The following is a 22327-nucleotide window of genomic DNA, read 5'->3' on the forward strand; positions in this document are numbered from 1 at the left end:
TCCATTGCCTCATTGTTTGCCAAAAGGCTACACACCAGTAAAGGATAAAATTCAGCTAATAACATTAATGAATCAACCCAGTAACGTATGCTGCTTAAATTGAATTATTGATCCTTTGGGTGAGATTGAAAACAACGTGGAGTGGAGGGGCATTTGGGAATCTGAAAACAACACGCGTGGAGAGGCAGTCAGGAATCTGAAAACAGTGCAAGTGGAGGGGCAGTCGGGAGATTGAAAACAGCGTGAGATAAAAAATCTAAAAATGACATCACAGGAGTCACTTAAGTTGATTGGTTGGTAAGTATTGGCCTTTCCGGACTTGGCACAGAGGAGACAATTGGTGAGTGACAGGTGAGTTATTATATTATACCATACAGTAGTAAACACTTTATATAAAGCTTAAGGTATGTCTGTGCAGCTCGGCCATGTGGAATGTGCACCCTGCAGAATGTGGGAAGTCGCGCAGGCACAAAGTGCCCTCTATGACTACATCTGCAAGTAGTGTCACCAGCTGCAGAAGCTAGAGCTCCAGGTTGCGGAACTCAAGTGGTGGCTAGAGTCATTGTTATGCATCTGCAAGGCTGAGGATTACATAGGTGGCACACTTAGAGAAGTGGTCACACTGCAGCCATTAAGTATAGACACAGAGAAGGAATGGGTGTCCGCCAGAGTATCTAATTTACAGGCAGGCAGTGCAGGAATCTCGAGGCTCTCTTGCTCTCTAACTGTTTTTCCATTTTGGATACTGGTGAATAAGATGGTTCCGCAGAGGACTGTAGCAAGAGACAAGTTCATGGCACCATGGGTGGCTCAGCTGCACAGGAGGGGAGGAGGAGGAGTGAAAGAGCTATGGTGGTAGGGGATTCCATAGTTAGGCGAGCAGACAGGCGTTTCTGTGGCCGTAGATGTGAGGTATGTTGCCTCCCTGGTCCCAGGATCAAGGGTGTCACAGAGCGCCTGGACATTCTTTTTGGGGGAGGGTGAACAGCTAGAGGACGTGGTCCACATTAAGAGCAATGACGTAGGTAGGAAAAGGATGAGGGCTTGAAAGCAGATTTTAGGGAGTTAGGAAGGGATTAAAACGCAGGACCTCAAGACAGGAATCTCAAGATTAATCCAGTGTCATGTGCCAATGAGCATAAGAATAGGAAGATTGAGCAGTTTAACACATCGCTGGAGAAAGGGAGTAGGAGGGAGGGCTTTCGATTTCTGAGGCATTGGGACCAGCTCTGGGGCAGCTGGGAACTGTACAAGATGGACTAGTCACACCTTAACAAGACTGGGGCTAATGTCCTCATGGGGTGTTTGCTAGTGCTGTTGGGGAGGGTTTAAACTAGATTGGCAGGGGGGTGGGAACCTGAGGGGAAATTCAGAGTGGAGAGGAGAGGGACTGGCAGTGGGAAGTAGAGAAACATTAACTGATAAGGAGGATATATGAGAGTAACATCAAGGTAAATAGAATACTTGGAGAGTTTGATAGAATTTGAATAGGTAATAGTAAGTCATTCAATGGGGTCAGAGTAAGGGGGAAAAGTAAAAATGCCTAAATCAGGGTTAATGTGCATGTATGTGAATAATCGGAGTGTGGTTAGTAAGACTGGTGAACTACAGGCACAGGTTGACAAATGGAATTACGACATTATTGCTACAACAGAGAACTGGCTCAACGAAGGGCAGGGCTGGGTGTTAAATATTCCTGGGTACAAGGTGTTTAGGAGAGACGGGAAAGGAAGAAAAGGGGGTGGGGTGGGGAGTGGCATTACAGTCCTGGAGAGAGGATGTTCCAGATGGATCAAGAATGGAATCTCTCTGGCTAGAGGTAAGGAATGAAGGTGGTGCAATAACATTGATTAGTGTAGTATACAGACCACCGACTAATGGAAGGGATGCAGGGAAACAAATTTGTAAAGAAATTACAAAGAGGTGCAAGAATTATAGGGTGATCATAATGGGGGACTTCAATTATCCAAACATAGACTGGGATGCAAGGGAAAAGAGAGGTGAGAGTTCCTGGAATGCATTCAAGATAATTTTCAGCAGCAGTTATGTTTCCAGTCCAATGAGGGGGCAGGCATTGTTGGATCTGGTTCTGGGAAGTGAGTTGGCCCAAGTTGATCAAATATCAATGGGAGAGCATTTAGGAAACAGTGACCATTATATCATAAGGTTTAGGTTGGCCATGGAAAAGGACAGGGAACAATCCAGAGCAGGGATAATTAATTGGGGAAAGCCAACTTTGATGGGGTGAGAATGCATCTGAGTCGAGTGAGTTGGGATCAAATGTTGGCAGAAAAGATGGTGGCTGAACATTGGGCCACCTTCAAAGAAACAGTATTGCAGGCAATGTCAAGGTATACTCCCTTGAAGGGGAAAGGTAGGACAAATAAATCCAGAATACCTTGGATGATGAGAGAGATAGAGGTTAAGATGAAAAGAAAGAAGTGCATGTGTGACAGATGTCAGGTAGAAAACACAATTGAGAATCAGGCTGAATACAGAAATCCTAGAGGGGAAGTGAAAAAACTAAGAAAAGCAAGGAAAGGGTATGAAAAGAGATGGTCAGCCAACACAGTAAGGGGCACGCGAGGAGAGAGGCGACTACGTTGGAGTGAGACAGAGAATGAGTCACTTGCAAATTAGGTTCATATGGGAATTTGATGCATGGAGGAAAGAGGTGTGGTATTTATATGAATTATTCTAAGTTAATTAAGTGAGTAATTAAATTAATTTAACTAAATAGCATAAGTAACAATGGCAGGACAGGTGTTATGTTGCAGCTGTGGACTGTGGGTGCTTTTGGAATGCAAGGCATTCCAGGACAAACACATCTGCAGAAAGTGCAAGCAACTCGAGGAATTCTGGATCAGGATTATTAATCTCAAAGCCAAATTGCAAACTTTGCATAAGGGAGGGGGAGAAATACCTGGCTACTTTGTTCCAGAAGATGGTCACGCTTCTTAGAATAGGGTCACCTGTTTGGTCAGTAGGATGTAATTCTGAGTGAGACAGGTAATTGGACTGAGCAGACAGTAGTGGAGCAGCCTTAGACTTTGCAGTTATCAAACAGGTTTGAAGTGCTCACAACCTGTGTGGACAAAAGTGAGGTCTGCAAGGTGGATGAGCAGACTGGCCGTGGTCCAGGAAGCCATTCAAGCATGGGGAGCAAACAGGAATGTAGTGATAGTTGGGGACAGTATAGCAAGGGGGATTGACACTGTTCTCTACAGCAAAGAGCGAGAGTCCAGAAGGCCGTGTTGCCTGCCTGGTGCCAGGGTTCAGGACATCTGCTCAGGGCTGGAGAGGAAGGATCCAGTTGTCATGGTCCACGTAGGTACCAACGACACAGGCCGGACAAGGAAGGAGGTTCGGTATAAATCAGTATGGGAAGCTCGGTACCAAATTAAGAAGCAGAGTCTCAAAAGGTAATAATCTCTGGATTGTTACCTGAGCCATGTGCAAATTGACATAGGGCAAATAAGATTAGAGAGATGAATGCGTGGTTCAAAGGCTGGTGTGGGGGAAGTGGGTTCTGGTTTGTGGGGCGCTGGCACCAGTACTGGAGGAAAGTGGGAGCTCTACCATTGGGGCGGTCTATACCTGAACCGTGTTGGGACAAGTGTTCTTGTGAATGCATAACTAGGGGAAGTAGATGGCTTTAAACTAAACAAGGGGGTGAGTGGAGGGGGATGGGGCAGGGGGGCGATGAGGGATCAAGCTTGGGTAGATGTTACAAATCAAGGGGTAGATTAAAGACAGGAGCCCATAACAGTAATAAGGCAAATGAGGGTCACAGAATAGCAGGAAGGGGCACAGAGATAAAATCTAAGAATACACCAATAGTCAAGTTGAGATGTTACAAAAATAACAAAAAGACAAAACTAAAGACTCTGTATCTGAATGCGTATAGCATTCATAACAAATTAAATGAATTGATAGTGTACATTGAAGTCAATAAATATGATCTGAGAGCCATTACGGAGACATGGCTGCAGGATGACAAGGATTGGGCCTTGAATATTGAGAGGCATGACATTCAAGAAGAATAGGAAGCTAGGTAAAGGCGGAGGGGTAGCACAGATCAAGGATGCTATTTGTGCAATAGTTAGAGATGACCTTGGTTCAGGAGATCAAGATGTAAAATCGGTTTGGGTGGAGATGAGGAATAGTAGGGGAAAACAGTCACTAATGGGAGTGGTCTACAGGCCCTCTAAGAGTAACCACAATTTAGGACAAAGTATACGAGAAGAAATATTGGGTCCTTGTGATAAAGGGATGGCAATTATCATGGATGATTTTAATCTACATATTAAACTGGAAAAGATCAGATTGGCAGTAGTAGCCTGGGTGAGGGGTTCATAGAATGCTTTCAAGATAGATTCTTAGAGTAGCACGTTCTGGAACCAACCAGAGAGCAGGTTAATATTAGACTTGGTATTGTGTAATGTGGCAGGATTAATTAATGACCTCAAGAGTGAAGGCACCCCTAGGAGCAGCAACCATAATATGATTGAATTTTACATCCAGTTTGAAAGGGAGAACAGTGGGTTTAAGACTAGTATTTTAAACCTAAATAAGGGCAATTATTGGGTATGAAAGCTGAGTCAGCTGGTGAATTGGGATACTAGGCTATGGGATAGATCAATAGAGAAGCAGTGGCAGACATTTAAGGGGAGATTTCAGAGTATTCAGAATAAGTATATTCCTACTATAAAGGAAATTCTAAAGGGAGGGCCCAGCATCCTTGGTTAACTAAAGAAGCTAAGGAAAGCATCAAACTTAAGGTAAAAGCGTATAACTGTGCAAAGATGAGTGGCAGGTCAGTTGACTGGTCAGAATGTAAAGAACGGCAGAGAATGACTAAAAGGTTAATTGGGTGTAAGAAATTAGAGTATGAGAGGAAGCTAGCTAGAAATGTAAAAACAGAGAGCAAGGAAAAGAGTAAGGTTGGTTCTCCAGAGAGTGACAATGGGGAGTTAATAGTAGATACTAAGGGAATGGCAGATGAAATGAACAAATATTTTGCTTCTGTCTTCACTATAGAGGATACAAAAACATCTCACTAATAGCTCTAAATCAGGAGGTGGAAGGGAGAGGAGAACTTGGTGAAATTACAATCACTGGGGACGCAGAACTGACGGAGCTGTGGGCTGACAAGTTTCCGGGTCCTGATGGACTTCATCCTAAGGTCTCAAAAGAGGTGGCTAATGAGGTAGAATATGCATTGGTGTTAATTTTCCAAAAATCCCTAGATTCTGGAAAGGTTCCATCAGACTGGATAGTAGCAAATATAAGCCCACTATTCAAGAAGGGAGTGAGGCAGAAAACAGGAAACTGTAGGTTAGTTAGCTTGACGTCTGTCATGTGGAAGGTGTCAGAATCGATCATTAAGGAGCTGGGCACTTAGAGAAACAAGGTAATTGGGAAGAGTCAACATGGTTTTGAGAAAGGAAAATCATGTTTAACCAATTTTTGAAGGAGTAACATGCGCTGTGGATAAAGGGGAGCCTGCAGATGTGGAGTCCTTGTATTTCCAGAAGGCATTTGATAAAGTGCCACATCAAAGGTCATTGCAGAAAATGAAAGCTCATGGTGTAGGGGGTAACGTATTAGCATGGATAGAAGATTGGCTGGCTGGCAGAAAACAGAGTATGCATAAATGGGTCTTTTTCTGATAGGCAGAATGTGACGAGTGGAGTCCTGCAGGGGTCTGTGCTGGGGTCTCAACTTTTTGCAAATTATATCAATGATTTAGATGAGGGAAGCGAAGGTATGGTAGCTCAATTTGCAGATGACACAAAGATAGGTAAGAAAGTATGTTGTGAAGAGGACATAAGGAAGTTGCAAACTGATATAGATACGTTGAGTGAGTGGGCTAAAACATGGCAGATGGAGTATAATGTAAGAAAATGTGAAGCTCACTTTGGCAGGAAGAATAAAAAAGCAGAGTATAACTTAAGCTGAGAATGGCTGCAGGATTCCGAGCTGCAGTGGGATCTAAGTGTTCTATTGCATGAGCCACAAAAAGTAAGTATGCACAGTAAATGAGACCACATCTCGAAAAGTGCGCGCAATTTTGGTTTCCTTATTTAAGGGTAGGTGTAAATGCATTGGATGCGGTTCAGAGGAGGTTTACTAGATTGATAAGTGGAATGAGTGGGCTGTCTCATAAGGAAAGATTAGACAGACTGGGCTCTTTTCCACTGGAGTTTAGAAGAGTGAGGGGTGACTTGATTAAGTATATAAGATCCTGAACGGTATTGACAAGGTGGATGTGGAAAGGATGTTTCCTCTTGTAGGTGAGCCCAGAAGTATGGGGCACTGTTTTAAAATTATAGGTTGCTCTTTTAAGACAGAGATGAGGAGAATTTTTTTCTCTCAGATGGTCGTGAAACTTTGAAACACACTGCCTCAGAAGGTGGAGAAGGAAGGACCATTGAATATTTTTATGGCAGAGGTAGATAGATTCTTGTCAGGCAAGGAAATCAAAGGTTATCAGGGGTAGATGGGAATGTGGCATTCCAAACACAAACAGATCAGCCACGATCTTAATGAATGCTGGAGCAGGCTTGAGTGGCCGAATGGCTTACTTCTGCTCCTATTTTGTATGTTAACATAAAAGGGATTCCCAAGGTCTTCTATTAGCATATAAATAATAAAAGGGTGGTAAAGGAGGAGTAAGGCCGATTAGGGATTTTAAAAAATGGGACTTGCATGTGGGGGCAGGAGAAATAGCAGAGATATTAAACAAGTACTTTGCACCTATCTTTACAAAAAAAATGCTGCTACGCAGGCCAAGGTGAGAGAGAAGGTAACTGGTACACTACAAGAATTTACAACTGACCCCTGGGGGAACTCCATTACAAATCTTTCTCCGATCTGAAAAACAACTATTTATCATTACTCTGTCTACTGTCATTCAGCCAGTGTTTTATCCAAGTGCCCACTTTCCCTTTTATTCTATAAGCTAGAATTTTGCTTTGAGGAGGAGGTGTTAGAAAAGCTATCTTTACTTTAAATAGATAAGGTACCAGGACCGGATGAGATGCATCCAAGGGTAGTGAGGGAAGTGAGAGTGGAAATTGCAGAGGCACTAGTGATAATCTTCCAATCTTCCTTAGATACAGGGGTAGTGCCAGAGGACTGGAGAACTGCGACTTCACACCCTTGTTCAAAACGGGGTATAAGGACAAGGCTGTGGTGTGCAAGGCATGATTTCAAAATTTGCAGATGATACAAAGATTGGAAACGTTGTCAACTGTGATGAGGAAAGTTGTTAGCTTCAAAAGGACATAGACATGTTGGTGATTTGGGCAGGCGAGTAGCAAATGAAGTTCGATGCAGAGAAGTGTGAGGTGATTCATTTTAGCAGGAAGAATATGGAGACAGAATATAAAGGGAGAAACTCTAGAGGTGGCACAGGAACAGAGGGACCTTGGCGTGTATGTACATAAGTCATTGAAAATGGCATGGCATGTTGAGAGAGCAGTTAATAAAGCATATAGTATCTTAGGTTTTATTAATAGGGGCATTGAGTACAAGAGTAAGGAGGTCATGTTGAACTTATATAAGACACCAGTTAGGCCTCATCTGGAGTACTACGTCCAGTTCTGGGCACCATACTCGAGGAAGGATGTGAAGGCACTCGAGAGAGTACAGAGGAGATTCACAAGAATGATTCCAGGGATGAAGAACTGTAGCTATAAGGATAGATTGGAGAGGTTGGAACTGTTTTCCTTAGAGAAAAGAAGGCTGAGAGGAGACTTGATTGAGAGGTATTCAAGACCCTGAGGGGTATTGACAGGGTAAATAGTGAGAAACAGTTCCCACTCAAGGCAGCATTAAGAACTAGAGGGCACAGATTCAAAATAATTGGCACAGGGAGAAATAATGAGGGGAGGAAAACATTTTTAGTCTGGAGCGAACTCCCTGAGAGGGTGGTGCAGGCAAGTTCGATTGAGGTATTCAAAAGGGGAATTGGATTGCCATCTGAAAAGAATGAATGTGCAAGGTTACAGGGATAAGGCAGGGGAGTGGGACTAGGTGGAATGCTCTTTGAGAGCCAGTACAGACTCAATGGGCTGAATGGCCCCCTTCTGCACTGTAAAGGTTGTGATTCTGTAATCTTATGAATTAATATCATGGCCTGTCTAGGAGGAAATGAATAAGCGTAAGATAGCCCTCAGAAAGGATCATTGTGATTCACAAGGAAAAGGACAATTAGATGGCATGGTACACAGCCAAACGGATGAGAATATATTTGTGTTCACAATTTAAAAAGCACAGTTTGATCCTGATTTAAACTGTGAAAAACAAAATTAGAGAATTTAGAGAAATTAGAGGGTGGTGGTGATTTAATCTACAGGATTGCAACACAGATGAATGCTTTTTAAATCACAATTTGTTTTCCATGAGTCAGCTGTGGCTCTGTTGGTAGCACTTTTGCCTGAGTCACAAGGTTCTGGGTTCAAGTCCCACTCCAGGGTTTGAGCACAAAAATTAAGGCCGACATTCCAGTGCAGTACTGTGGAGTGCTGCAGATGCCATCCTTTGGAGGCCCCATCTTCCTGCTTGGGTGAAATTAAAAGAATTTATGGCACTATTTCAAAGAAGAGCAGGAAATTATCCCACGTGCCCTGGCCAAAGATTTATCCCTCAATCAACATCACAAACAGATTATCTGGTCGTCATCTCATTGCTCTTTGTGGGAGTTTATTGTGCTATTATTAGCTGCCACATCTCCTACATGACAACAGTGACTACATTTCAAAAGTACTCAAAAGTGTGGAAAAGAACTACTTTTCCATACTCAGACAAATGCACTATATGCATGTAGGCTGAACCCCATTAGCTGGAACATTATATTTGTAGTCCAATAAAAATCCACCAGAGCTGACATTTGAAAGCTTTTTTAAAGCAATAGTAGTGCACTTTATTCTTTTGTCAATTTTACAAAAATTAAGCAGTTAAACAATCTAGACTTCAATCATGTACTGAACAAACAAGTGACTTGCTTGTGACAAGTAAATGCTTTGGTGTTGTTCTCAACCCTAGAAGCCATTTTTTTTTAAAAAAGGGAAATTGCAACACACATTAATAGAAATTGAAGTGCTAACTGCAACTTATTTCATATGTTTGAAAGCTCAGAACTACACATAGGTTAATGGGTACTACTGATAATTGTAAAATTGCACATCTCTCAGCAACTAATAGGTGCCTGTGGAATCAGACAATTATACATACTGGATAGTCAAGAATCGTTACAAGTCTGTAATCCAATTGAAGGGCTCAGTGACAAACAGTGAGAGTATGTTATAAACATCTGAAGTTCACAACCTGATTATATAATTAACCACTTCTCATTTCTTAAAAACTACCCTGAACATTTATTGCTTGTTTTGTTTTCTGACTAACATCCTGTACCTGGCAGTTGGCAGGTTTTATATAAGTCAGGGACTTCGGGAGGATGGGGGTGAGAAAAACTTTATGACCTAGTGTATCGTGACAGAACATGTTGGACCATCATTACATTGAATTACATGGTAGTAGGAGACAACTTTGAAGCTCCTACTCCCCCTGTAGTAGATTACTGGTCCAAGCCCTGGCAACCTTAGAAGGCACTGAGCACAAGCCAGGCATCTCCCCAAAAGATGGAAGGTTGCTCCCATACACTTCCAGATCTTGAGTTGTACAGAATCCTGGGGAGGGCAACACTTCCTCTCCTGGCTTGGGGCCCATGAGTAGTGCATGCAGTAAAGTGAGGCAAAATACTTACTTCCCTTTCACTTGTTTAATCTACTTTCCTCTCCCTTTACTACATAATAGCACTTAACAGGTCTCCATTTTGCTATGAGTGCTGTGTGTAATTTTCTATTTGGAGGTGTTCTCCTAACCCCCCCTTGATTTTTCCCCATTTGCAGTTTAAATCCTAATCTTCCCAAAAGTATATCAAAACAAACTACACCTTAAAACAAAATACACAATGAAAATGTTTTTGGGTCTCGTTTTTAAACATGCTGTCAAGCTTGGTGGACAAATATACCTCTCATTTGGGTGGACTGAGACAACCAGGTCCAAATCCACTGCATTTTGTACTCTAATGAAGTCCTGTGGCAAAATGATAGTATACTGAGACATTCAAAATATTAAAGCATTTATGATATTATTGCAAATTTATACTCAACATATACCATAATTAAATGATTGGGCTACCAAATATAATGTTCCAAATATAATATAGACCATCCCCCACTGGGATGATCTGATGGCTCTCCGCTTCTTCCTCGAACAGAGGCCCGAACAATCCCCATCCACCACTACTCTCCTCCGTCTGGCTGAACTTGTTCTCACACTGAATAATTTCTCCTTAAACTCCTCTCACGTCCTCTAAATAAAAGGCGTGGCTATGGGTACCCGCATGGCCCTAGTTATGCCTGTCTCTTTATGGGGTATGTGGAACATTCCTTGTTCCGGTCCTACTCCGGCCCCCTCACACAACTCTTTCTCTGGTACATCGATGATTGCTTCGGTGCTACTTCATGCTCTCGTCTGGACCTGGAAAAATTTATTAATTTTGCTTCCAATTTCCACCCCTCCATCATTTTCACATGGTCCATCTCTGACACTTCCCTTCCCTTCCTTGACCTCTCTGTTTCAATTTCTGGTGATAGACTGTCCACCAATATCCATTACAAGCCTACCGACTCCCACAGCTACCTCAACTACAGCTCCTCACACCCTGCTTCCTGTAAGGACTCCATTCCATTCTCTCAGTTCCTTCGCCTCCGTCGCATCTGTTCTGATGATGCCACTTTCAAAAACAGTTCCTCTGACATGTCTTCCTTCTTCCTTAACCGAGGTTTTCCACCCACGGTGGTTGACAGGGCCCTCAACCATGTCCGGCCCATCTCCCGCGCATCCGCCCTCACACCTTCCTCTCCCTCCCAGAAACATGATAGGGTCTCCCTTGTCCTCACTTATCACCCCACCAGCCTCCGCATTCAAAGTCCGCCATTTCCGCCAACTCCAGCATGATGCCACCACCAAACACATCTTCCCTTCACCGCCCCCTGGCAGCATTCCGCAGGGATCGTTCCCTCTGGGACACCCTGGTCCACTCCTCCATCACCCCCTACACTTCAACCCCCTCCTACGGCACCTTCCCATGCAACCGCAGAAGGTGCAACACCTGCCCCTTTACTCCCCCTCTCCTCACTGTCCAAGAGCCCAAACACTCCTTTCAAGTGAAGCAGCATTTCACTTGCACTTCCCTCAATTTAGTCTACTGCATTCGTTGCTCCCAATGTGGTATCCTCTACATTGGAGAGACCAAACGCAGACAGGGTGACCGCTTTGCAGAACACCTTCGGTCTGTCCGCAAGCATGACCCAGACCTCCCTGTCGCTTGCCATTTCAACATTCCACCCTGCTCTCATGCCCACATGTCCGTCCTTGGCCTGCTGCATTGTTCCAGTGAAACTCAACGCAAACTGGAGGAACAGCACCTCATCTTCCGACTAGGCTCTTTACAGCCTTCCGGACTGAATATTGAGTTCAACAATTTTAGATCATGAACTCTCTCCTCCATCCACCCCCCCTTCCCTTTCCGACACCCCCCCCCACCCCACCCCACCCTCCCCCCCCGCCCCCCCCACCCCACCCCCCCCCCCCACCCCACCCCCCCCCCCACCCCCCCCACCCCCACCCTCCCCCCCACCCCACCCCACCCTCCCCCACCCCACCTGCCCCCCCCCCCCACCTGCCCCCCACCCCACCCCCAACCCCCCTTTCTCAATAATTTATATAGATTTTTCTTTCCCACCTATTTCCATTATTTTTAAATGTATTTCCATCCATTGTTTTATCTCTACCTTTTAGCCTATTTCGATTCTTTCACCCCACCCCCACTAGGGCTATCTGTACCTTGCTTGTCCTGCTTTCTACCCTTAATTAGCACATTCCTTAGATAATATCACCACCTTCAACACCTCTTTGTCCTTTTGTCTATGACATGTTTTGGCTATCTCCACCTATCACTGGCCCTCTATCCAGCTCTACCTGTCCCCACCCCCCCCTTAAACCAGCTTATATTTCACCTCTCTTCTATTTTTACTTAGTTCTGTTGAAGAGTCATATGGACTCGAAACATTAACTGTGTTCCTCTCTGCAGATGCTGCCAGACCTGAGTTTTTCCAGGTATTTTTATTTTTGTTTTGGATTTCCAGCATCCGCAGTTTTTTGCTTTTATCTCAATGTTCCAGCTAATCGGGTTCGGCCTACATGCACATAGTGCATCTGACTCAAGAGTATGGAAAAGTAGTTCCATTTTGAGTACTTTTGAAGTGTAGTCAATGTTGTCAGGTAGGAGACGTGGCAGCTAATAATAGCACAACAAACTCCCACAAACAGCAACGAGATGACAACCAGATAATCTGTTTGTGATATTGATTGAAGGATAAATCTTTGGCCAGGGAAAGTGGGATAATTCTCTTGCTCGTCTTTGAAATAGTGCCATGAGTTCTTTTAATGTAATTCTGTATTCCTTTACAAGACATTGGGCAGAATTTTACCCTTGGTGGGGGTGCTCGGCGGGGTCAGGTGGGGGTGGTCGGGAAGCTGACCACCGTCTGTGATTAGCAGCACACCGTGATTTTACATGGGTGGGCCAATTAAGGCCTGCCCAGTGAGAGAGACGGCCTGTGAATGAGTGCAAGGAGGAGAGCAGGGGCTTAATGGTCGCCGGATTCAATGATGACCTGGCAGCTGATTCAAATGCAACTTCAGCTGTCTCTGGAAGGCTGCCACTGAAGGACGCGGAAGTCCTGTGAATGGAGACCGTAGCGGATGGACACGGCAGGCAGGAGGGCAGGTCGGCAGGGCAGTCGGCCCCGTGTTTCTCAGATGAGTGCCTTGCTGCCCTCCTGGAGGTGGCGGCAGCGAGGGGAGAAACACTTATCCCCAGGGACGGGAAGAGGCCGCCCCACCTCACCAAAAGGCCTAGGAGGTGGTGGCATCCAGGGTCAGCAGCCATGAAGTGGTGATGCACACATGGATGCAGTGCCGGAAGCACTTTAATGATCTCCTGTGATTGGGAAGGGTCAGCAACCATGCTGGCATGTGCCACTTTGCAGAACAGTTACGGGCTGCCCACCCCACCACCGTGGACTTCCGAGGTGTTACAGTGTGAGTGGCAAATGTCAATGAGGCAGGATCTGGCCAAGGGGGTGAACCCTGGCTGCTTGGACTGAGTGCCTTGCGGCTCCAGGGTCACGAATTGGCTGAGCCCTGTGAGGTGTTCCTCAGGTGGGATTGGCCAGGCTGCAATGGCGCGACAGGTAGGGGGTGGACTAATCAATGCTCCTCTATCCTTTCAGGAGAAAATATCCCATAACAATGCTGAGAGGCCGCGGACTGGTGGGGGGACTCCCCACACCTCCTAATCCTCAGTCAATACAAACAGAAGGCCCTGGAGGTGGAGAGGCGCCATGCACCTTGGTCAAGCGGCCATGGTGAGGCTGGGGTGCCAGAGGGAGGTAAGAGTGTAGTCTCTATATTGATGCAAGCCTCGAACCTGGAATCCCCATCGATAATGGAAAGACGAGGCACCATGATGCAGATCTCTGTCTCATTAGGGTGCCAGGCATGCACACTGACAGACTAATGAGATAAACTAATGACATGTCCTTCTTCTCACTTTTAGGCTCACCAGCAACCCTTTGTTCGGAGGAGCCTGAAGGCCCACCCCTGACTTGAGGACCACCATGCTGAGCACACACCAGTGTCACACCCCTTCTGTCAAGCAGGGACCAGCACAGATACCAGCACCTTGGTGGGCATAAGATTGCCATCTAGTATCTCAGTGCACATTGTTGAGGGCACTTCACAATTGCTTGAGGTGCAGGCGGAGGTAGAGATTGCCCAGGGCGCCGGCAGTCAGAGGATTACTGGGGACCAGGACACTGCTCAGTTGATGGATTATGATGGGCCTCTGGAGTTGTCCATGAGGCAGCAGATGCTGAATGTCCAGCAGGGTGTGCGGGAGGATCTAGAAGAAGTACATGAGGGAATGTGTGCCATAGTGTCTGTTGTGGAGGAGTCCCTGTGGAGCATAAGCATTGCGTTGACCCTCATGGCTGAGCGCAATTCCTCCTCCACGGAGAGAGTGGTAACTCTCATGGAGAGGCTCCTCCAGGGACTCATCAGGGGTTCCTGGGGAGATGCACTCAGAACCGCATGCCCTCACACCTGCAATGACCTCAGCTGGTCAGTGTGGGAGATGGATTGGACACCCAATATCCCAGCTAGGTGCCTGTCCATCAAGGGTGAGCAGGGAGGTCCAAAGTGGCCTCATGTTGGCGCATGAGCTACCTGTTATCTCTGAGGGCTCCTCTCAAGGTGCTCCGAATGACAGCAGCAGTTCCTCCGCCCCTCTGCCAGTGACCGTGTCCTCTGATGAGGCTGGAGCGACTGGGGAGATGGCAGCCATGGCACTGGCCGCTCCCTCCCAGGCGGGGCCAGCACAGGCTCCATCCAGAGGACACCCACCAAGGTACATCAAGACAGCAGAGTGAGCAGGCTCTCTCCAATGCCGGTGCCAGCGAGGGGGGAGCACCTAGACATAGCACCCACAAGCAAAAACTTAAAGCACCTTAAACAAAACACGACCTGATCACGGGTGATATTTGTTTCCCCCATTTTTCTGTTCCTTTTTTAATGGTGTGATGTAAAACACTGGTCAATGTTAATTTCTGTAATGTTCGTCAGTCAGCAGTAAATGAGATTTTTTTTTGCAATTGGCCTCTGGATGCTTCATTTGTTCTGTAGGTACAGGGTAAGCCATGATGTTATGATGGATGTGTGACTCCTTAAACTTTATTGCAATGGCACAGTGTATGTTGTTGACCTAGGAACTGGTCCTGTCAGGGATCGAGTATGGAGCCTGCAGCCCTGGCGTGTGGTGGTGGTTCTTATTTGGTGGGCTAGCTGAAGGAGCATTGGATCAAAGTGTCCTGGGTGTCCCTGCCTCCCTGGAGGTTATCCAGGTCAGTGTCTATGCCCTCAGCGTTCTCCTAAGCATGCTCATCCTCAAACTCACTACTGGGCTCATCTGTCTGATTTTCTTCCTCCACTGCGTCCCCCCTTTCCAGTGCCACATAGTGCTTGCATGCTGCACTCTACACAATCAGTGACACAAGATCTGGGGGGTACTGCAGCGCGCCCCCTGAACGGTCCAAGCATTGGAAGCGCATCTGGGGAAGACCGATGGTTCTCTTTACCACCACTGTTGTGGAGGCGTGGCTCCTGTTGTATCACTGCTCGGCCTCTGTTCTTGGGTGGGGGCGGAGAGGCGTCATGAGCCACCTTTTGAGCCGATAGCCCTTGTCACCCAGCAGCCATGCATACAGCCGGGCTGGAGCACTGAAGAGCCTCGGGACCTTGGAGTGTCTCAGGATGTTAAGCGTCATGGGAGCTGCCAGGGTACCTTGCAGACACTTTCAGAATCTGCATCCTGTGGTCACACACTATCTGCACATTCATGGAGTGGAATCTCTTCCTGTTGATGAAGGCTCGCAGGTCACCCGCCGGCACCTTGATGGCCACACGTGTGCAATCAATTGCGCCCTGGACGCGGGAGAACCCAGCAATGGCTGCGAAGCCTCTGACTCACTCTGCTTGGCTGGCCTCGTCTGTATGGTAATGAATGAAAGTCAATGCACACCTCAACAGAGCATCTGTCACCAGTTTGATGCTACTGTGGACAGCTGATTGGCAGACTCCACACAGATCCCTCACTGACCCCTGGAAAGAGCCGGAGGCATAGAAGTTTAGGACCACCGTGACTGGCATAGGGTGTCCACCCACACAGTCAGAGCTGATCTCAGGGCCGATCCTCTGACAGATAGAGGTCACTGTCTCCCTTGAGAGATGGAGCCTCCTTCGGCATTGCACGTCAGGCATATTGAGGTAGCTGCATCGCTGCCTCAAAGCCCTGGCAGCAGGATATTGGCGTCTTCTGCGGCCCCATCTGCCTTGGCCTTCCTGTTGGCCCTGCGCCCCTTGTGCCTGCGCCTCTCCTCTCACAGGTCACTCCCTGGAAGCTGAATAGGGACATCTGATCTCCTCCCCCTTCTGGCCCTCTCTTCCTCCTCAGAGAATGTGCCTCCAGCGGAAATCACAACCCCCATTATCAGGGTAAGGGAAAGCTGTCTGATACCTAGAAGGCCCCATGTGGTGTGAATCCTCTGGGGGCCTGAAAGACAAAATTGAGACCTGAACTGAAGCTTCTAAATGCTCCGAATGCAGCTGTCCTGTTCACAGATGCAAGCAGCAAGTGATATCCAAAACTCCTCACTAATTGCTTTGTCAAGGCCACTGACCCCTCTTATCCCGCCTGTGGATGAAGTTTTGTAAATTGTGGTCTGCCCGCCTGCCCATTTTGCCCGTGCGACAGCCTGAAAATCACAGGGGCTACATAAAGTCGGAGACAATTGGTCTCTCAAAGGCCTTAACTGGCCACTTAGTTAATGGCGGGTGCGCCTCCATCTTCATCACACACCGACCTACCGAATATCACGAGTGCATGTTGATGTCAGCACGCTCGGCCGACGTCAACGCACTTTGTTTCATGCTTGAGCATGTCAGGCGTGTGCCCACACGAGAAGGGTAAAATTGGGTAAAATTCTGCCCATTATATATATGTACATACACACTCATACATACTTATATAGATTGCAGTTTTAGAAAGGCTGTGAATGCGCAGCTGTACTGTCTTACTCTGTGATGTCATTACGAGCGATGGAGTAGGCAGTGGCCAGGAGCAGAGATGCTTATCAAACAGTTATTGAAGAGTGATTATAAAAGCCTCACCTTCTCCCAGTCGGTGGGGCGGAGGGGAGGCATGCAGCCAGGGATTGGGATTGGGTGGGGTGGGGGATGATGGTGTGTGTGCAAGCTTCTGATCCAACCAGTAATGGCTGCAATTCTGGATTACAGCCTCCATAATATGCCTTTGGAGCGCCAAAGCTTCTTCTGGTAGGATCTTATTCAGATCCTGAAGCCTTTCACCCAGTTTGAGCCCCATGGCAGGCAGGCAGTCTCCCCACAGTTTCTGAATCTCCCGCTCCAAAGGCTCTTCCCTTTAACTCAGGCCTGTCACGTGCAGCTGCAAAGACAGTATATGGAGGTTGTAATCAGAATCCGAATAAAATCCAACCGGCGCTCCCTCTCTTGCATATGATATCATTGCTTTTCTGCGCATGCGCAGACAAGTGCAAATGAGCAGAGGGGTATCGGTGGCCAGCTTGCATCGGCCAGAGACACTATTTTAGAAATTGGTGGATCTAGCCATTTGTGCTGCTCTATGAAACTGTGGAAGATGTAGTTAGTATGCCAGTGAGTTGTTTCATGTTGGCAAATGGGTAATGTCATGATCTAGCATTGTAAATTAATGATTCATATGCACTCTCATACCTTATGCTTATATTTAAAATTAAAGCTGCAGGGAATAGCATTGCTGTTATATTTCACAAAGAGAAACTCATTGTGATTATGCATTGTTTTACTTCCTGGCTTAGCTAAATATTGTTTCATTAGTAGTTTTAATTCTGTACTTGAGATTAAAAAGTTGAGAACTTTTTAAACATTGTATCTATTATGCAGAAAAAAATGGGATACCAGCCTACAAATAAGGTTGCAAACTAATGAACTTGGCAATGCTGAGATAGCAAGCTGTGTTACAAATTGGTCAAACAGTACAATGGAATCAAGAACAGAATGATTCAGTGTATATGGAAGGTCACTGCCATGGTCATGAAGAAATTAGTAGTTACATACAGAAGAGGTATTCAACAACTTACTAACAATTCTTTATTTTTGTAATGAGAATGTTTACTCACTTGGTGCATTTGTAGGCATTTTCACCATCCAGCTGCTCAGGTTTTACAAACTGTTCCAGAGCTTTTGTGATGTTTGGTGCAGTCTATAAAATAGTTTATATTTTTCACAGGTAATTTATAAAGACAAAGTTTTCAAATGGGAACTCCAATAAGTTTAATTTTTTGCAAGTTTGTTTTAAAATGTTTCTTTAAAAAAAAATTAATCATTTTGGATTTAAAGCCAATCTTTCAAGAAAACTTAGAGCTGAATTACACCATGTGTGAACTACCGTTGAATTAGAGCACATAAATCACCAGTAACCTAACTGGCCAGTAATCCAAACAGTTATAATAAGTAAAGCAGCGTAAACAAGGTCAGAACTTGGGTTTAGAATCTACCGGGTAGCACAAACATGTTACCTGTATAACTAAAGGAAGCAAGTTAATATTTACAGGGTATCTCCTTCCCACTCACTTCAGATCAGATTTACACTTCCTATGCTGTAATTGCTGTACAAGATTTTAGTCTCCAGACATTTCTTAACAGGTATAGTCTTCTAAATTATTTCAATTTGCACCAAATCATGAATTGGTATTTTTCTAATTTGGATGGAAATAGAAGATGACTTGTGACACCCGGAAGGTTTACAAAGATTTACAGGCCACAGTGTTTAGAATGTACTTTGTCTGATATTTAATTCTGGTCAATGTGTCTAATTCCTTGCTTCCTATCTGTAACATAACATTAGTATTTTGTTGTGTGTCAAAATAGAATCATACAGCATAGAAAAGGTCAGTTGGCCCATTGTGCCGGTTCTTTGAAATAGCTATCCAATTAGTCCCACTTCACTGCTCTCTCCCTATAGCCCTGCAAATGCTTCCTTTTCATCCCTGTAAATATCTTCTGCACCCTCTCCAAGGTTTTGGCATCTTTCCTAAAATGTGGTGCTCATAATTGGACACAATACTGCAGTTGAGGCCTGATTTATAAAGGTTTAACATAACTTCCTTGCTTTTGTACTCTATGGGCAGAATTTTGCTGTCGACGAGCAGGGGGCAGGGCCCGCTCATCGACGTGTAAAATAACACAGGATGACGTTGGACAGAACCCCCGACGCCACCCCGCCTCATTTAAATTTTCAGGAAGGCAGGGGGTAGCAAAATCAGCTGCAGGCCCGCCAACCTGTCAATGGCCACTTGAGGCATTGATAGGATCAATTAACCAATTAAAGGACCTGCCCATCCAACCTTAAGGTTGGCGGGTCGGCCAGGAGCCCCAGCGGCAAATAGAAAAAACATGAAACCTCATCCACCGGCAGGATGAGGTTTCATGTAGGGTTTTAAAAATTGTAATAAAGCTGTTCTGTAAATTATGAACATGTCCCAACTCTTGTGACATTGTCACATGAGGGGACATGTAAGGGAAATTTTTCCCCCCCTATTTTTAATATTTTTAAAAGTCCAGGCGATCTCCCTGAGGCTGCACTTAGCCTCATGCACAAAAGAAATGGCACATGCACAAAAGAGCGTACTCTCTATTTCAGGCCCGCCCACATAAACTGGCAGTGCGGCCCCGATCGCTGATGGCGATCGGCTCCGCACCCGCTGGCGATTGGGTCAGGCCCGCCCGCTCGACAGGCAGAAAATTCTGCCCTGTATCTCTATTTACAAAGCCAAGGATCCCAATGCTTTTTATTAAGAAATGGCTTCTTAATAATGCAATTTTGACCACAGCCATTCAAATACTGTGACCTGTCTATGCAACTGTCTGAAGACAACAGGAAATGCATGCATAAATTCTAGGGCATAGTTTATAATATAGTTAGAGCAGCTGTTAATTCTGAGCAGTGTCACCTCTGCAAAAGAAGAGAGCTTGAAGAACTTGCACTTCTAATCATAGGGAATAAAATCCACTCAGAGGAAATGCAGTACAAATTTAGAGAGGAGAAATGGCATCTTAAAAATGCAAATCGTAGCAGCTAGCAGAGAATAATGCATAGCAATACCTTTATTTCCAGAGCAATATCCAAGTATGGATCATATGTGTCAGAAACTCCTTTGCAGTTTAAACATTTTACTAAAATAGGAAAAACGTTGTTAGAAAAATGCTCTGCAAGATAATATATAAATTTATATAAAATCACTACAAAGCGTTCAACAATTTAATGCAATAAATATCTAACTTCGCAATGATCGACTATTGCCCAGTAAGCAAAATGCATGGTTTTAAATTTCTGTATACATCTATTTTCTTAAAATCATCACGTACATATAAAACTACTTGATCTTTAAATAAATGAAACATACCTCTCGACCTTAAGTAACCTCCAAAAATTTGATATATCATTGTGGTAGCCTGAGTTTGTCTATCCAATCTACAGAAGTATCGGAAAGAACATTTAGTATAGTTTTCACGCTCAAATCAATCTTCAGTTCAACTTAAAATTAAGTACCAGTTTAGTTCAAGGCAGTCTGGTGGTATGGCACGTTGCTACTCATGATTTGGCAAATCACAAGTTCCCAATGTACATAGGGTCAACCTTTCCAAGCAGTAGTGTATGGGAAAGCAAGAGTGGAAAAAGTGATTCGAAAGGTGCAACTTTAGTAATTATCTTATGCTTTGAACTCCCACTCTGGCAACATCAGCAAACCTGATTCAGAAGTAATGCATGATGATGTTTTAATGAAATAAATCTCGACCAGATATAAATCTATTTTAAAAACTTATATACTTTTCTGCTAACTGTGGAAGCATCTTTAATTTTTTTGCTGCATGTTTGTAATTTTAAGCTAGCCCAATTAAACTATGGTCGTCTGATATATTTTGCTGTGTAGGCATATTTCACATAATGCATATATGTAGTCTTGCATAGATATTAATAGTCATTGAAAGTAATAAAGAAAATCATTCTAAATACCTTGAAACTTTCACTTAGACTTGTACTCACTTGTTGCTTCCATTTAGACATGCTTTCTGGAGAGCATCAACAGTGTAACGCAAGAATTCGTGTGCATCTTCCTGGTTTCCAAATCGAAAATGTTTTGCTATTCCTAAAAGAATGAAAGTTTAAAATAATGGATACAAAGTATACAAATCCAAATAATTTTGAAAAATTAAAACTTTTAGTACAAATTAGATTGAGTTTTCTGTCACTTCAAGTGTTTCTCCTACAAGTTTGGGTGGGAACAAATACGAGTATAAAAAACTATGACTTGTGCTGAATTGTGACTGTAGTCAGGGCTGACATGTGCACAAATGCCCTGAGCACTCTGGACTAGCAAGGGAAGTGAGGGAAGTGGGGAAAAGAAATCAACAAGGATTTCTACTCCCGATCATTATGTAAATGACTCCTGCTGAAATGTGACTGAGGACAGGATCAAGCTTTGGCGTGATGTGCTCTATATCTAATAGCCGGACAATATGAGCACATTGATCACAAATATGAAATATAGTAGGGTGATTTAACCAGTTTATGGAGCTATTCCTCATTAGGAGAGAGATAGCCTGCTCCCAGTGGTTCAGTTTTTTTCCCTTTATTCTTTCATGGGACATGGACATTGCTGGCAAGGCCAGCATTTGTTGTCTATCCCTAATTGCCCTTTGAACTGAGCGGCTATGCTGGGCCATTTCTGAGGACAGTTAAGAGTCAACCACATTACTGTGGGTCTGGAGTCACATGTAGGCCAGACCGGGTAAGGATGGCAGATTTCCTAAAGAACATTAGTGTACCAGATGGGTCTCTACAACAATCGATTATAGTTCCATGACACCATTACTGAGACTAACCTTACATTCCAGATTTATGAATTGAATTCAAATTCCACCAGCTGCCATAGTGGGATTTGAACCCATGTGCCCAGAGCATTAGCCCTAACCTCTGGATTACTAGCCCAATGACATTAACACTATGTCACTATCTCCCTCATTGATAACATCAGAATGCAGCTACCATATAAGTCGTAGGTTTCATTTCCCATGCTGAGTCAATGAGGACATTACAAGTCATTGTACTGAATCCAGGGAATGGGAATCAGCCAGAGTCTCATTCTTCATTGCTATCCAATGGCACTTACTGAAGAATTTAGAAATATTTGACTTCAGGATTGGGATTAACTGTGAAGTCTGCCACAATCAAACAATCTTGCTGTCCAAGCTTGCAAATGAACATATTCAAGGAGAAAAGTAGTATCACTTGCACAGAATTATATAGATTGCCTCATAGTATCGGATTAAAATCAATACTCTGATTCCAGTGAGTATTAAGATTTTAGACAACTTGCAAGTTTCTACATTTCAACATAATAAAAACAGCAAAATTAAGAGTTTCCACAACAAATAAAAACAATTAACAGTAAACAAGAGCAGAAGAGTCAAATCCGTAAATCAAACCAACACAAAACCAGCCATACCATCAGTACACCATATGGATCAATAGTGGGCTATTAAAACTATCATA

At 44.5% G+C, this 22327-nt stretch overlaps 1 protein-coding gene across 4 annotated transcripts in view; it reads right to left on the bottom strand.

Moving 5' to 3' along the window:
- usp42 (ubiquitin specific peptidase 42) overlaps positions 1-22327 on the bottom strand; it is a 101803-nt gene that overhangs the window by 31545 nt on the left and 47931 nt on the right. For all 4 annotated transcript variants that reach the window (XM_078558855.1, XM_078558854.1, XM_078558856.1 and 1 more), the window contains 4 exons: positions 20819-20921; positions 20178-20245; positions 19877-19947; positions 17892-17974 (listed from right to left, as the gene is read on the bottom strand). In XM_078558855.1, coding sequence (XP_078414981.1) covers positions 17892-17974; positions 19877-19947; positions 20178-20245; positions 20819-20921 — 325 coding nt within the window. The remainder of the gene's footprint in view (positions 1-17891; positions 17975-19876; positions 19948-20177; positions 20246-20818; positions 20922-22327) is intronic.

The sequence above is a fragment of the Cetorhinus maximus genome, chromosome 15 (assembly GCF_964194155.1).
Source record: "Cetorhinus maximus chromosome 15, sCetMax3.hap1.1, whole genome shotgun sequence".
Classification (NCBI taxonomy): domain Eukaryota; kingdom Metazoa; phylum Chordata; class Chondrichthyes; order Lamniformes; family Cetorhinidae; genus Cetorhinus; species Cetorhinus maximus.